A 16,528-nucleotide genomic window follows, 5' to 3' on the forward strand; every position below is an offset into this window, starting at 1 on the left:
ATATCAAATAAAATTGTTGTTTTAACAACTAATACAAACATGCGTGATGGAAATGGTGTTTCCCCCACTCCTTGGCTGTTCTGGCAACAATTAGGTACTTGGAATTAAATGTAAAAATGTTAAAATCTTTCCAAATGTCTTTTTCTATGATATCCATTGCCCCACACTGATCCAACACATGTAACGCTCGTGTAATTAATCTGTATAATCCTGCCAGAAAGTAAACAGATATTGGGCATTCAAAATGGTAATTGCACATGCCTATTTTAAGTTATGTTGCAGTCTAAGAAAGACGAAGATATGAAGAACGGAAATACAACGGGTGTGGCTCAGTTCATTCTGGTGGGGTTTAGTGGCAGTAGACAATGGCAAGTATGTATCCTCGTGGTCATATTTATCGTCTACATGATAACAATCCTTACAAATATCCTGATCATTGCTGTCATCAAAAATGCACCCTCCCTGCACAAACCTATGTATTTATTCATTGGAACATTTTCTTTCTTGGAAATCTGCTACCCAACAACCACAGTCCCCAAATGTCTTTCAAACCTGCTAACAAAGAACAAATCAATATCTTTTCCTGGATGCATCGCTCAAAATTATTTCCATTTCTCTATGGGAGCTACGGAAAATTTTCTCCTCGTGACAATGGCGTTTGATCGCTATGTGGCTATCTGCAATCCACTGCATTATTCAACTATAATGAACCACACGCGGTGCGCTCAGCTAGCTCTTGGCTGTTGGGTAGGTGGCTTTTTATTTCCTGTGGTGATACTCATTCAGATCTCCAAACTACACTTTTGTGGTCCTAACATCATCAATCATTACTACTGTGATGTTGCTCCACTGGTTGCATTGTCCTGTTCTGGAAGCTACACCGTTGAAATGACTTTCTTTATTTTAGCTTCAATTGTAATATTAGGAAGCTTACCGGTGGTTATTATATCCTATGCCTGTATCATGTTGACAATCATCCAAATGTCCAGCACAAAGGGAAAGATGAAGGCCTTCTCCACCTGTGCTTCTCATCTCACTGTGATAACAATATTCTATGGGACCACAATTTTCATGTTTGTGAAGCCAACAGGGAGAAGTTCTCTGAATATTAACAAAGTAGTGTCTGTCTTCCCATCCATGGTAACGCCACTGTTGAATCCCATTATTTACACTCTAAGAAACAAGGAGATAGTTGACACCCTGAGAAGAGGCACACATAACTTGTTTAGATGATATGTGCAGAAGTGAAGAAACCAAAATGTCTCAATCATTAGTTCGTACTTAGAAAAAGATGGACATTAACATAACAAATTAACTTTACCCATGTTGTCTTTACAAATCAGAATCACTTTATGTAAGTATGAGAAAATATGCCATTGTTTTTTTACTGTGCATTGTAGAATGCCTAGTCAGTTTTACTGTGATGCTTGGCATATATAAGTATGAAAAAACAAATTTAGTTAAGATTGCTCTTTATTGAGTTTCAAGTATGTATATACATAATTAAACCTCCATCTTTAATATCTGCAAGAGGGAGTTCCTCAGGGCTCCGTAACTAGTCTAGTCTTGTTCAACATCTATATGAGGCCACTTATTACTCTCATAAAGGTGCATAACATCAGGGTGGTCAACTATGCAGATGACACACAGTTGATCTTAACAATAGCCAGCCGGATGTTGTGGCAGACTTTCAGAACTGTATGTTGGATATTGCCAAATGGATGAACCTTTACTCCCTTAAGCTCAAGGGGATACAACTGAATTTCTGTGCTGCTCAGTGAGCAGGATCCCCATGACACTCTCCCCCAATTCTTGTCCCTATTCCAACGGTAAGGAGATTCAACTGTCAAAAACCATTCACAAACATGGGGTCTTATTTGATGATAAGCTAACCCGGGTAAAACATGTTACAAAAGTTACTAGCACCTACTTTACATTGCTGCGGGGCTTAAGAAAGCTGCTGTCCTACCACCTAACCAAGTTAAGTCTCTTGTGGTGCGTATTGTGATATTCAGTAGGTTGGGCTACTGTATTGCCATCTTGCTTGGAGGTCCTGATTAATTGGTTAATAGATTACTCAAGTTGAGGTAGCAGCAGCCTAACTTGCACTAAACAGACCCCGGAGTTCTTCTGCATCTGAAGCCTTAAAGGACTTGGACTGGCTTTCGATGAAGCAGGGGATCCTTCTTAAAGCCATCTGTATTGTGCTCAAGGCTTTACAAGGCAAGTGTCCGGTCCTGCTGCGAGAAAGACTGAGAGGCTACACTCCGGGAAAAGCCCTTCGTTCGAGCTCCACACACCTGGTCTGCATGAATAAGTTGCAGAAAGTGAGTCTAGGTGGTTGGGCTTTCACAGTTAAGGTGGCTCAACTATGGAATAAATTGCCTCTGACCCTTAGAACATCTTCAGATCTGTTACAGTTCAGGAAAGCCTTAAAGACTTGGCTTTTGCCATAACACATTTCTGTCTTATTACATGTGCCTATATGATTGCAGAGTTGGTACCTTATCTTAGTCCTCAGTGCAGAATACCAGGATTGGTGACAGTCGTGCTTTACAAATGTTATAAATAAATAACTGACTTGGTTAAGTGTTTGGCAAACGTTAGGATTGTCTTCAAATGAAACCCAAATTAACTGTCACTTAAAATCAATACACCTCTTCTCCATGCTGAAACTCACAACCGACCAAAAGCTACTCTCTGGCAAATTCACTCCAGTTAATCAGGACAACCCTTCACCACAAACTCCTTCAAAGCCCCCCAACCACTCAGAGATCCTCTGCTTCATAAAGCCTTTTAAAATAGTTGTCCCTAAGACACTCACATTCAAACATGCAGAGGCAGTTACTGCCCTAATTACTGACCGATAATCCTCATTACTCCTAGTCCTACTCTTCCTCGACACAGTCCTACCAACATGAGGTTAAGTCACTTCCAAGGCAGGAAACAAAACAGGAAACACTTCCTAGCCCCACCCACCATCCAGTCAAGAAATATTAACACATACCTCATTGGATCACTTCCTGTCAGGCCAAGCCTCACAAAGGCCTGATACCGGGAGGGTGGGAAGCAATACTGGCTCGAGGACGAGTAGGACTAAGAGTAAGGACTCATCAATGGCTTGGAAAACACCCCAGATAAAATGTACTTGTGTAAGCTGTGCACAGGTTAGATAATAGTGTCTAATAAACGTGGTCTCAGAAGCCCAGGTCCCCGCAAAGCAAATGTCTTCCAAGGAGACACTTTGAAAGGTGGCCCAAGAGCCTGAGAGGCCTGTAGTGGAATGTGCCTGGACAGACACGGGCAAGGCAAACCAGCACCCTTGGAAGCTAGAGAAATTGACTTGGAGGTGCCTTCCCTTGACTAACACCAAAAGTCACAAAAAGGCTGTCAGAAGCCCAAAAGGGGCAGTGTGAGCAACATAAACAGAAAAGGCACGCTTCACATCAAAACTGTGCCGCAAGAGCTCCTCAGGAGAAGAAGGACAGAGACCAGGCAAATTAAATTCCTGCAAAGAAGTGGGAAGCAACCTCCGAAAGAAACCCAGGATCCAGGCACAGAACAACAGCATCATCCAAGAACTGCAGAAACCGAGGGGGACAATGTAGATCAGCTTTAAAAGAAATTTCAGATCCACAGAGGACAGATACTCAAAGGGAGCAGACTGAAGAGCATGAAGAACTTAAGAAAGATTCCAGGAAGGAACAGAAGGCCTCACCAAAGGAGCATAGAGAAAGAAGCTGCAAAACAACTGAGACACCAAAGAGGCAGCATTTTTGGGCAAAGCGACAGGGTCACGAAATGCATGGATAGCATTGCATTGCATTTCAAGGTGGAAAGCACATAATCCTTCTCAAACCTATTCACAAAAAATGCAGGATAGCAGAAACTGGACAGGTGACAGAGGAAAAGCTATTAAGGGAACACCATGAATCAAAATTAGCCCAATGCATAGAACAGTAGGAGAGCGTGGACTTTATTCATGAACCTTGCACCACAGAAACAATATGATCTGGCAAACCGTGCCTCAGCAAAGTTCTTAGTTCAGCAGCTAGACCCCAAGTGTCAAAGGAACAGCAGGTGGGGACCCAGTAGCTGCAAGGGTGAGGGAACCTTCAGCAAAATCCAAAGAGGAAGAACAGCCAGACTCCACAGCAATGGAAACCAGGTTCACTGAGGAGAGAATGGGAGCACCACCACCACCCGAGCCCCTATCAGCAGGATCTTCAACAGAAAGGGTGGAATGAGAGGAAAGGGAGGGAAAGCATAAAGAATTCCCCGAGGCCACCAAACGGACAATGCATCTGCCCCCCAGGTTCCCACCTCCAGACTCCTGAAACAGAACAGGGGCAGAAGGGAGTTCCTCTTGGAAGCGAACAGATCCAAGTGTGGACAGCCTAACTTCCTGCAAATCAGCCAACACACTCAAGGACACAGCCACAGGTCTAGGGAAGAGGGAAATCTCCAACTCAATGGGTCCACCAACACATTGCCCACCCCCCTCATATGTTGAGCACAAATAGACTGAACATGACACTCCCTCGATGTGCCATCGAACAAGCCACCAGATTGAGTGACTGACTGTGCAACTGCCCTGATGATTAGTGTAGGTAACAGTCACCATGTTGTCTGAGCAAACCAACACACTGCACCCCAACAGAGGAATCTGAAAATGAGGCACTGCTCTGTCCACTGCCGATTACTCTCTCCAATTGGATGAGCGATTCACCTCAGAGGGGAGCCAATGACCTTGGACCAACTGCTGACCCAACATAGCAACTCATCCCAGGACGCTCACATCTGTCACCAGTACCATTGGAGGAGAGGGATACATTAACATCCCCTTGTCAAAATGTGAGGAGTCCACCCACCATTGCAGACTGGAGACCACCTTCGGGGACACAGAGATCACCAGATACATGTCCTCAATAGGAACCCGCACAAATATGTGGAGGTGCCACAGCAAAGGTCTCAGACTTAGGCTGGCCCATTGGGCCATGAAGACAATGGCTGCCATATGCCCCTGGATCTCCAGCCACTGGGCTAGAGAAGTGATGTTCAGGGATAACAAGGGTTGCAATAGAGACTACAGCCTCAAGATCCTGGGTTGAGATAGAAACACTTTGTCCAGAACTGTGTCAAACTCCTCCCCGATAAACAGTTTCCTGGTGTCTGGATGGAAGTTGCATTTCGGAAAATTCAGGAGGAACCCATGGCTTTCTAGCATATGCCTGGTCTGAGCTAGATGCTGGTATAGCACAGGAATTTACGGAGCCTGAAGGAGCCAATCGTTCAGGCAAAGGAATATGGAAATCTCCTGGAGATGGAGATGAGCCACAAAGGGAGACACCACCTTTGTAAACATCCTGGGAGAGGAGCGAAGACCGAAGGGCAGGACACAAAACTGCTAATTGTGACCCATCACAGCAAACCTCAGAACCTGTTCAGACTCCAGAACAACAGATACATGAAGGTAAGCATCCTGCAGTTCCAATGTGGCCAGAACAGAACCCCTCAGAACCAATGTAATGTGTGTTGCAGGGTTTCCATTTTGAAAGGAATCCTCTAGACAAACTTCTTCAGGGATTTTAGATTGATTACTATCCGAAAAAAAACCATCACCTTTGGGACAGAAATGTGACGGAATACACTCTTGATCCCATATGAAAAGAGGCACCAGAAAAGTGGCCTTCTTCTTGAGAAGAGACTGAACCTCTTACAACAAAGCATGGCACTTCACCTGATCCCACAGAACAAGAGTCACCACAGTGCCAGATGGTGAGGGAGAGGTTAGGAACTCTATCCGGTAACCCATGTCCACAATGTTCAGCACCACTTGCCAGATGTTGTGAGGCCCCAGATAGCCCTCAACAACCAGAGTCTCCTACCAACCACAAGTGGAACTCCAGGGGGGCATAGTCAGGACTACTGGAATTCATTGCCAGCTCCGTTCCGGACTTCTTCTGAAACTTCCCTAGAAAACCTTTAGCTTGAAACTTTTGATTCCCACAAAGAAGATCGCTGTCTTCAGGAAGGCTGACAAAAAGACCATGAGAAGACCCCACAAACAAAGCTCTAGCACACTGATGCTTCCGAAAGGACAAAGAATGCTTTCTCTCCTTAAAAACCCAATGCAACATCTCCTCCAGATCACCACCAACACATGAGGCCCAGTAAAAGGCAAATGCAGGACAATGGAGCACTGTGCAACATCTGTATTCCAAACTTTTAAGAACATGTCTGGCCGCAATGGAGGCATCAAAAGACAGAGTTGACATCCTTAAAAAGGCAAAAGTAATATCTGACAATAACTCAGACTATCTCTCCATAGATTCCAAAAGGTCAGGGCACTGTCCACCTTCCACATAGTAGCAAAAAGGGTCTTCAAATCAGACAACAAAGATTGTGACACATATGTCCCATAAATTCCATCCCCCAAGGCCAGATGAGCACCCACATAAGCTTTTCACACAGAAGAATCCACCTACTTGTCGGCTACATCCTTCAGAATATCCTCCACAGCCATGGATGGCCTATCCACAAGGCTAGTAACAATGGACTCTACATGTACAGTGTTAGGTAACTTATCCTCCATTTTCTCCAAAGCTTTGCCATAAAATGAGGTACATAAATACGTTTGGTCTGTTTCCACTCTTGTAACAACACATCCATGACAAAATGATGAATGGGATGGGCCACACTTGGCAGTTTCTTAAACTAAGGCAACACCGATTCCCTGGACGTTCTGGGTACATCGTCCACAGGAAATCCCATATTAACCCTAATGTGAGCCAGGAAGTCAGACAGCAAACCTTTGGAAATGTACTTCCCCCTATGGTCAATGGTGTACGAAGACTTATCAGAAGACGAGGAGCTGGAAATATTCAAGTCATCCTTCCATAACCGAGTCTTTCTTTAGGTGAAGGGGGAGAAGGAGACATCACCAAAGCAGAAGAGGTAGAGGCAGTAGAACTGGAAGAGCAATGCCTCAGTTTTGCAACATGCTTCCCTATTGTGACCAGAGAGAAGGAGCCAGCACCAGTGTACTCCAAAGCAGTAATAATAAAGCACACATGTGAGTGCAAAGCACAACACAGCTGAACAGCATTCCAGAGGCAACCCTGCCACGAGGGGAAAGTGGAAGCCTGAACACCCCATTTACGAGCCTAATTCCCAGTGTGTAAGAGGCAGACATACACACTGAGCCTCTCTGTCCCACCCATGAGCCCAGCAAGCCACGGGAAGTAGGACGTATCACAGCCGCCCCCAACAAAAAAATGAAAGTAGACCGCTGAGACCCAAGCACTCAGACCACTCCAGCCGGCATAGCAGCAATTCCCAAAGTGCCTAGAACAGGCATACGGGAGCCACAAAACACTGCCCAAATACAGGGCCACGGCATACCTGCAAGCTCGGATGGCATAGAAGGCCTACGCCTATCCGGCCATCACATGCTGCTCCTACAATGGCCATAGGGTCCCCAGAGCCCAGCAGAGGGGAGCTCCTGAGACAAGGTGGAGGTGTAAGCCCTGCAGCCGACTCAGGGTCGCCTGCAAGACCCATCGAAGACAGGAAGCAAAACAAGTAAATTTCCAGTGTGGTATGAGTTTATATGCCGGTACTGGAGGGTGGGTGGGGTTAGGAAGCATTTCCTGTTTTGTTTCCTGTCTTGAAAGAGACTTATTCGCATGTTATTAGGACTGAGTCGTGGACGAGGGACCTAGAGGTAATTTTTGTCTGTATCCAAGTTGTGCTGTCTATGGCCCAGGCACTAACATTTTCTAAGTTAATGTACGTGCTGTAGAACGGGCAATTTTCGAAAAAACCACAAATGCGCAGATGTCGCGTGAGTTTTATATTGAGCAGGATCATGATACTGCACAGTTTTCTCTATCTCTTGGCCATTGTTGTCAGCACATATTTAATATTTTTTCACTCACAGTTGAATATTTAGGGCTTCCCCCGAATGAGTTTCCTTACCCTTCAGCATGTTTCTTAAATCTCAGTGTAGGACTACTAATTTAAGTGTCAGCGGAAATCTTTTGTATATATAAAAAAGTCCCTTTTGGATTAGGTGGAATACATGATCACAAAAACATGCACTATGGCGATCAAACTTTTGAGAAGTGGTCAGAGAATGGTAGCACATACCTTAAAGAGTTAATCAAGAAGAACGTTAATAGTGCATTCTGTTTTTATTGTCCCACCATTGTGAAGTGTATTACATGGCCAGATGATTAAAATGGAACAGTTCTGAGATGCACAGTGCCATTGTTTGTAGTCCATTTTGTAAACAGAAACCAAGCCATAACCATACCCAAATCCAGTGAAAGACATAACCTAGTTCCTAGGGACCTACAAACATTTTTGCTACAAAATGTACCAGAATTAACAAATAATCTTCCAGAAAAACCAACAAACAGCAATATCGGGAATAGATAAATTTGAGCATAAACAACCACTGGCAGAGCAGTGTGCCATAAAAAATTATGATCAAAGATCTTTTTCATCCTAATCAGTTGAAAATATTACAGAACAAAGGAGGGGAGATTACAGCAGGGGCGTAATGCAGGATTCTGCAGCACTTGTGGTGCAAATGGATCCGCACCCTTCAGGAAGCCGCGATTCAGCCCAAAACCTTTAAATATCTTTATGATATGGAACTTTAAGCGGTCAGGTCTTATATTTTGCAGGAGGGCCTCCATTATCCATTATGCCACTGGATGACAGTAAACTACGCTTGGCCTGTCAGATCCCAAACAGCGCAAAATGGACTGAGCAAAAAGATACAGAGATGAGAGCTTCTATGGACATTTTTCCAGCTGTATCTGTCACTTAAAACAAGTTGATGTTTATATTTGACTTACTGTTTAATTCCATTTATTAAGAATTTTACATCCAAGCTGTGTTTAGATAGCTGAGTACAGTCACGCAGTTGCTCTCATGTGAATAACTTACTTCTAAAAAGAATACGTGTAATATTGCGTCTTTGTCCAGAAGCAAATTATATTTTGATACAAAAATTCAAAGAATGAATTTTAGCAATGATTGTTTACTGCCCAAATGCCTTCTATGTATTAGGATGCCTTTTTAACGAAGTAAAAATTATTCTGATGCAAAAGATGTATACTGAACATTTGACATGTGATTTGGAGATTACACAATACCGTATTTTAAATGCATGACCTTATCATGACAACTTAGAAAAAAAGTGTACCTTTTGGGTTGGGGATGTCCCCTTGCATGGTGAAGAATCTATACTCTGCTCTGAGTGATCCATCTGCAAGAGAATCTGGTAGGCTGGCTTTATTTTGCTTCAGGATGTATGAAATTGTGTGTTGCAAGCATAGAACCGAAATTGACAATGATGCCCACAGTCTGACTCTGAAGTCCCAACACCTGTGGTCCTAGAGTTCCAAAACCAACAAGATTTGAATCAATCAACAAGAGCTGGAAGTCTTAGCAACCGTTTTAGTGGCATTCTATTTACACAACGCACCTCCAGATCTTGATGCTTCACACTGAGAATCTTAAATTACTGAAAGGCGGACTCATGTTTCCTCAGGGGCAGTATCCTCAAAGTCCAACTTCCAGCAGCACCGATTCAGGATCAGAGTGGTTAGATGAGGGGAAGAGAATTAGGGAGGGTACTGCAGGGAGGGAGACCTGGAACAGATGATGCTTGATGTTTAGATGAGGCTTCTTGAGACCACGGCACATTCACATAATCTCACAACATAAATGATGTTAATGTCAATGGCTTACTGTGAGAAAGTAGCCTCTTTCTTGCATAGTTATCCCCACTTTTGCCCTGTTTGCGAGTGTGTATCAGTGTGTTTTTACTGTGTCACTGGGATCCTGCTAGTCAGGACCCCAGTGCTCATAGATACAAACCTATGTGTCAGTATGTTTTGCCTGTCTCACTAGGATCCTGCTAGCCAGGACCCCAGTGCTCATAGTGTGTGGCCTAATGTGTATGTCTGTGTAGTGCGTAACTGTGTCACTGAGGCTCTGCTAATCAGAACCTCGGTGCTTATGCTCTTTCTGCTTTTAAATTTGTCACTGTAGGCCAGTGACTTCATTTACCAATTTCAATTGGCACTCTGGACTCCCCTTATAAGTCCCTAGTATATGGTACCTAGGTACCCAGGGCAATGGGGTTCCAGGAGATCCATATGGGCTGCAGCATTTATTTTGCCACCCATAGGGAGCTCAGACAAACCCTTACACAGGACTGCTACTGCAGCCTGCATGAAATAGTGAACACACTATTTCACAGCAATTTTCACTGCATTTAAGTAACTTATAAGTCACCTATATGTCTAACCTTCACTTGCTGAAGGTTAGGTGCAAAGTTACTAAGGGTCATATTTATACTCTGTTTGCACCAAATTTGCATAACATTTTTTGATGCAAATTCGACACAAACCTAACACCATATTTATACTTTGATGCCCAACCCCGCGAATGTAAAAATTCAGCAGTGTGCATCATTTTCTGGATGCTTGAAACCGACTTGCGTTAATGACAAGCAAGGTAGGCGTTCCCATCCAAAAAATGACTTTAAGGCATGTGTGCTTTATTTATACTCCTGCGTAATTTTGAGGGGGGTGGGCCTTAAAAAATGGCACCCAGCCTGATTTGTGCCGTTTTTTAACGCATGGGTGAGGGCAGGCGTTAAGGGACCTGTGGGCTCATTTCCATGGTCTCTGACCATGGAAGCAGTCCACAGGTGCCCTTCCCTGCCCCCAGGGACACCCCCTGCCACCCTCGCCCACCTCTGGAGGACACCCATGGATGGGGGGACCCCTCGCAGGTAAGTAGAGGTAAGTATTTTTTTATTTTATTTTTAAGTGGCATAGGGGGGTCTAATTTGGGCCCCCTACATGCCACTGTGCCCAGTGACCATGCCCAGGGCACAGATGTCTCCTGGGAATGGCCATTGGGCAGGGGGGCATGACTCCTGTCTTTCCTAAGATAGGAGTCATTTCAGTGGTGGTTGTGCGTCAAAAAATTGCGCAAATCCGGTTAGAGACATGATTTTTTACTCTAACCTGACTTTCACCATTTCTTGATGCACAACCCCCATTCTTCACTACGCCTGCGTTGCCCGGTTAGAGTATTTTTTTTAACTCTAACCAGGCCGCAGTACTGGCTAATGTCAATCCATAAATAAGGCGCCCGCCTGATGCGTTGGAATGGCGTTAGCAGGTGGTCAATTTTTGATGCACACCTGCGCTGGGTCTGGTTTGCGTCAAAAAGTATAAATATGGGCTTTAGTGTGAGGGCACCCTTGCACTAGCAAAGGTGCCCCCACATAGTTCAGGGCCATTTCCTCGGATTTTGTGAGTGCGGGGACGCCATTACACGCGTTCACTACATATAGGTCAATACCTATATGTAGCTTCACAATGGTAACTCCGAATATGGCCATGTAACCTGTCTAAGATCATGGAACTGTCCCCCCATTCCAAATCTGGTATTGGGGAACCAATTCCATGCATCCTGGGTGCTCCACCATGGACCCCCAGTACTGCTAAACCATCTCTCTGAGGCTTTCACTGCAGCTACAGCTGCTGCCACCTCACAGACAGGGTTCTGGGCCCCCTGGGGTCTGGGCAGCCCGGTCCGAGAAAGGCAGAACAAAGTATTTCCTCTGAGAGCAGGGTGTTACACCCTCTCCCTTTGGAATTAGGTGTTACAGGCTGGGGAGGGGTAACCTCCCCCAGCCTCTGGAAATGCTTTGAAGGGCACAGATGGTGCCCTCCTTGCATAAACCAGTCTACTCTGGTTCAGGGACCCCTTCTCCCCTGCTCTGATGGGAAACTGGACAAAGGAAATGGGAGTGACCACTCCCCTGTCCATCACCACCCCAGGGGTGGTGCCCAGAGCTCCTCCAGTGTGTCCCAGACTTCAGCCATCTTGCTTTGCAAGGTGTGGGGGCACTCTGGAGGGCTCTGAGTGGCCACTGCCTGCAGGTGACGTCAGAGACCCCTCCTGATAGGTCCATACCTGATAAGGTAGCCAATCCCCCTCTCAGGGCTCTTTAGGGTCTCTCCTGTGAGTTCTCTTCAGATTCTGCTTGCAAATTTCCTTCAGGAATCCTCTGCAACAACTTCAGACTCTTCTGACCTCAGATCAACCACAGCCTGCTCCAAGAAATGCTGTAACTGCAACAAAGTGTCTACAAGAGACACTTTGCTTTAGCAAGCTCAGCACAAAGTCAGCAACTGCAACAGTTTCCACAGTGTGCACACTCTGGGGACTCCCTCTCTTCATCCTGCACCTGAAGAACCAAAGAAATCTCACGTAGAGTGACAGAGTCACTCCCAAGCTCCAAGCAGGCACCTTCCAAGACGATGACCACTACCCTGGTACTCCTCTCACAATGGCGAGCATGCTCCTAAGGACATAGGGTGGACATCATCGATATATACTGTCCTGAGGTCCCGCTGACACAATTTGGAGGAGGTAAGACCTTGCCTTCCCCAAGAATGACGGTACCCCTGTGTACTGTGTCTTCTTCGCCTCCTGAGGCCTCTGTGCACTCTTTGCAAAATTCCTTCATACACAGCCTGGCCCAGGTCCCCAGCACTCCATCCTGCAATGCTAAACTCGCTGAGTTGCTCTCCGGTCGCGTGGGACCTTCTTTAGTTGTGCTGCATCAACCACATTTTGCATCTCCTTTGAACCCGGATCCTGCGACTCCTGGGGGTGCTGGCTGGCACCCTGAGGGCTCCCTAAAGTGCTGAGAGCCCCCTCTTCCTTGTCAGATAGAGTTGTGACCCCCAGGTCCCTCCTGGGTCCATCCAGCACCATTGTGACACAAAAAACACACTTTTGTCATAACCAGAGCTTGTTGGCGACTTCCAACATGAAATCTCATCTACAACGATCTTCACACCATGGGACATCTTTTGCATCATGCAGGAACCTGCTGGCAACTTCCTAGGGTGCATTCTTGCAGTCTTCGTCTAACTGGGGACTCTTCTTTTGCACCCTCTTCTGGGTTGGCAGGGACTCCTGTCCTTCCTGGAACTTCTTTTGACTTCAGGACTTGGTCCCCTTCCTTTGCAGGTCTTCAGGTCAAATAATCCAGCAGTTATTCTTTGCAGACTTGGTTGGCTGCTGCAAAATCCCAAAGACGAGGTGTAGTGTGTCCAAAGGAAACTTGCAGTACTTTACTCCTGCTTTTCTGGGCTCTGGGGTGGGGTGATTTACTTACCTTTATTGTATTCTTACTCTCCCAGCAATTCTGCACACACTACACTTGTCTAGGGGGCAATTCGTGATTCACATTCCACTTTCTTAGTATATGGTTTGTGTTGCCCCTAGACCTATTTTCTCCTATTGCATTCAATAGGATTTCCTACTGTTTGAATGGTTATATGACTATTTACTTGTCTAATTGTGGTGTCTAGTGTATAATACTTACTTCCAGAAGGAGTATTGTCTCTAAGATATTTTTGGTACTGTGTCACCCAAATAAATACCTTTATTTTTGGTAACACTGAGTATTGTCTTTACTTGTGTGTAAGTACTGTGTAACTACAAGTGGTATTGCATGAGCTTTGCATGTCTCCTAGCACAGCCTAAGCTGCTATGCTATAGCTACCTCTATCAGCCTAAGCAGCTAGAACACTACTACTTCACTAATAAGGGATAACTGGACCTGGTATTAGGTGCAAGTACTCAAGGTACCCACAACAAACCAGGCCAGCCTCCAACACTTTCCAGAAAATAAACTGTGAAATTATCAAAGGGTAATAATCATTGATTATCAACGAGATCTCTGGCAGACAATAGTTTGTTGCATAAAGAGTTCATCTCATGATTTGGTTTGATTTGTTGAAGAACAAATAATATTAGCAGAATTGTCAAGTTCCTGGTATTCCACACACATATCCTAATATGCACAGGATTCCTGATTTTACTGTTGCCAGAGTGTCATTGATTCAAGAGCCTTTACTATTATGATCTTCAAGATTCTTTAATCAATTCAGTGTTTTACTGAAGCTGAATCAACTATTCTGAAGTCCAGTGTTATAAGCGCTTTAGGCAACATTCCACTAAAGCGCTGCATCAACTATTGACGTTCAATATTATCAACACTTCAACAATGTTGCGAAATATAATAAGCCCTTTAACAATAACCCTCACTATAGAGTGATTGAACTCACAGTAGAACATTAGAATGTTGGGGGCTCCATTGCAGACAATGGAGTGCTCCGGGCTTTTACTGGCCGGTAAAAGCCCGGAGCCAACATTCCAATGTTCTCTTTGTTCACAGCAACAGCTGTGAACAAAGCCTCACGGAGCCCGAGGGGATTTTAATCCCCTCGGGCTTCATGAGGAATTTGTATTATTTAATAGAATATTCTGCCCCCGAGTGGCAGAATGTTCTAATAGCCTTAGAACCCGCCATAGCGGGCTCTACCGGCCATTAGAGGCCCACTCCCTTGTTAAAGGCCCTCACGTGGGAGCGGGCCTTTAATGCCCGGTAGAGCCTGCTACGGCAGGTTCTAAGGCTATATTAGCAACAATTGTTCAGTTTTGGTTCAGATATTCAGCAACTCAGATTATCATGAAAAAGTACTGTGCATCTATTTGTTTCACCTTAACGTGCTCGCCTCTCAGTCTCAGGGTGCTGCTCGATGAAAAATTCTCCACTGCAAGCACTAGTTGTCTGGAGTGGCTGCTATTTGTACATGACGGCTTTGCCTTGGCATCCATGACGTCACCTTAAGAAACGGCAGTGGTGTGTGTTCGCAATACGAGACACACACATTCCTGGAAACTAGCAACAGAGGGAAAGGACAAAAAAATAAGAAAGGGCTAATAAATATAAACAAAGGACTTGCACAACAGTCTCAATGCAATCATAATGTTCGGTGTGTGAGATGGACTGTGTCCTGTAAGTCTTGTTTTTTTTTCTTCTATGATGTACATGTGCACCATACAATCTGTTAACAGGTACTTTAAGCATTGCTGGCTAATAGTTCCTTGTAGTGAACCTTTGTCATTCAGTGCCAACTAACAGATCCTTACAATATAATATAAACAGGTGCCCAATGAGCAACATCTTTTTAGAGAGCTCTAATAAGGGCATGAGGACAACGGCATGATAATGATGTGGTAATAGAGATGATAAATGCCCTGGTACTGATGTTGCAACAAGAATCCTGATCATGCTAAACATATTTTACTGATCCCACTTACAGTCTTAAACTAAGAGGGGATTTTTAGTTAGGGAGCAAGGCTGTGTTTTATTTTCTTTGAATCTTTGGAGTAGTGGTGAATTCAAGCATATGTAAACTTTCCCAGCATATTTTCAAAATTATTTTAGATCTGTGATTGACCAAGTATAAAAAAATTATGATTGAATAAATGTCACAAAAACCATACTGCAACTTTGAGGATATCTAAACAAATCCCCCCAAATCCCCCTAGGGGTTAATACACCCACTTGACTTAGGTCAAGGATGGTAATAAACACCCTAACTTGAAAAACTTAGTGAGGTAAGGGAGAGAGAAAGAGAGGACAGAGAATCCTTAGATTAGATACCCACCCAAGGGTAGGGGAACACAAATTACTGATGGGTCACAAAACAAGAGGGAAGAAAGGCATGTCAATACTACAGATTAGAACTCATGTAGCACAAACAGGTGGTATGCTGTAACTAGACCCTGATGTAGTCAGGAGCTGTAGATAAACACCGCTGCAGCACTGGGATGGAGGAAGTCTGGACAAGAAAGGAAAACTAACAAAAAGGGTGAGGAGGCAAGTAACGAATCACAACATGTTGGAAATCAAATGGACCACAGGGAACAAAACAGGGGAAAACAACAAAGGTGAAGGAACAAGTCAAGCTGCATGCAAACTATTGGAACAACAATTTGTTGCTGGACAAGAGAACTCAGTGTTAGACAGGTCCTGTTGTCACTATTGATCTGGACATGGATCTAGGTGTGCTGGTCCTCTAGAATTTGGGGCTGTGTCTCTGGGTATAGGAATTGTAGTCTTACAGATCACATGGTGTAATTTCCATTGCCCTGCTTGCCATCTCTTCCATGTTTTCTGTATCTTGTGCTTCATCATACCTTATGATCTGACACTAATTCAAGACTACAGAAGAAACCTATTGGCTATTCCCATTGGGGGAATACGATTACTTTCCAAAGAACAATAGTGTGAGAAATTACAGTTCGCAGTTCCATTACAAAGACATTGGGCACAATTCAGAAAGGTAACCTTAGACAAAGTTTACCTTTGTGGAATGGTCCCTTAGACTTCAAGTCTAAACTTAGGGGGTCATTCCGACCCCAGCGGTCAAGGACCGCCGGGGCCGGGGTCGGCGGGAGCACCGCCAACAGGCTGGCGGTGCCCCGCAGGGCATTCTGAACGCGGCGGTTCGGCTGCGGTCAGAACAGGAAAACCGGCGGTGTCCCGCTGGTTTTCCGCTGCCCTGGGAATCCAAGGCGCCAAGGGGGATTCCGACCCCCTCACCGCCATCCTGTTCCTGGCGGT

At 44.8% G+C, this 16,528-nt stretch overlaps 1 protein-coding gene across 1 annotated transcript; it reads left to right on the forward strand.

Annotated features, from left to right (window-relative positions):
* Window positions 1-273: 273 nt before the first annotated feature.
* LOC138260004 (olfactory receptor 6F1-like) lies at window positions 274-1,233 on the forward strand. The gene has a single exon (XM_069208054.1). The coding sequence runs from the start codon at window positions 274-276 to the stop codon at window positions 1,231-1,233; it is 960 nt and encodes a 319-aa protein (XP_069064155.1).
* Window positions 1,234-16,528: the final 15,295 nt, after the last annotated feature.

Source organism: Pleurodeles waltl, chromosome 2_1 (assembly GCF_031143425.1).
Source record: "Pleurodeles waltl isolate 20211129_DDA chromosome 2_1, aPleWal1.hap1.20221129, whole genome shotgun sequence".
NCBI classification, from domain to species: domain Eukaryota; kingdom Metazoa; phylum Chordata; class Amphibia; order Caudata; family Salamandridae; genus Pleurodeles; species Pleurodeles waltl.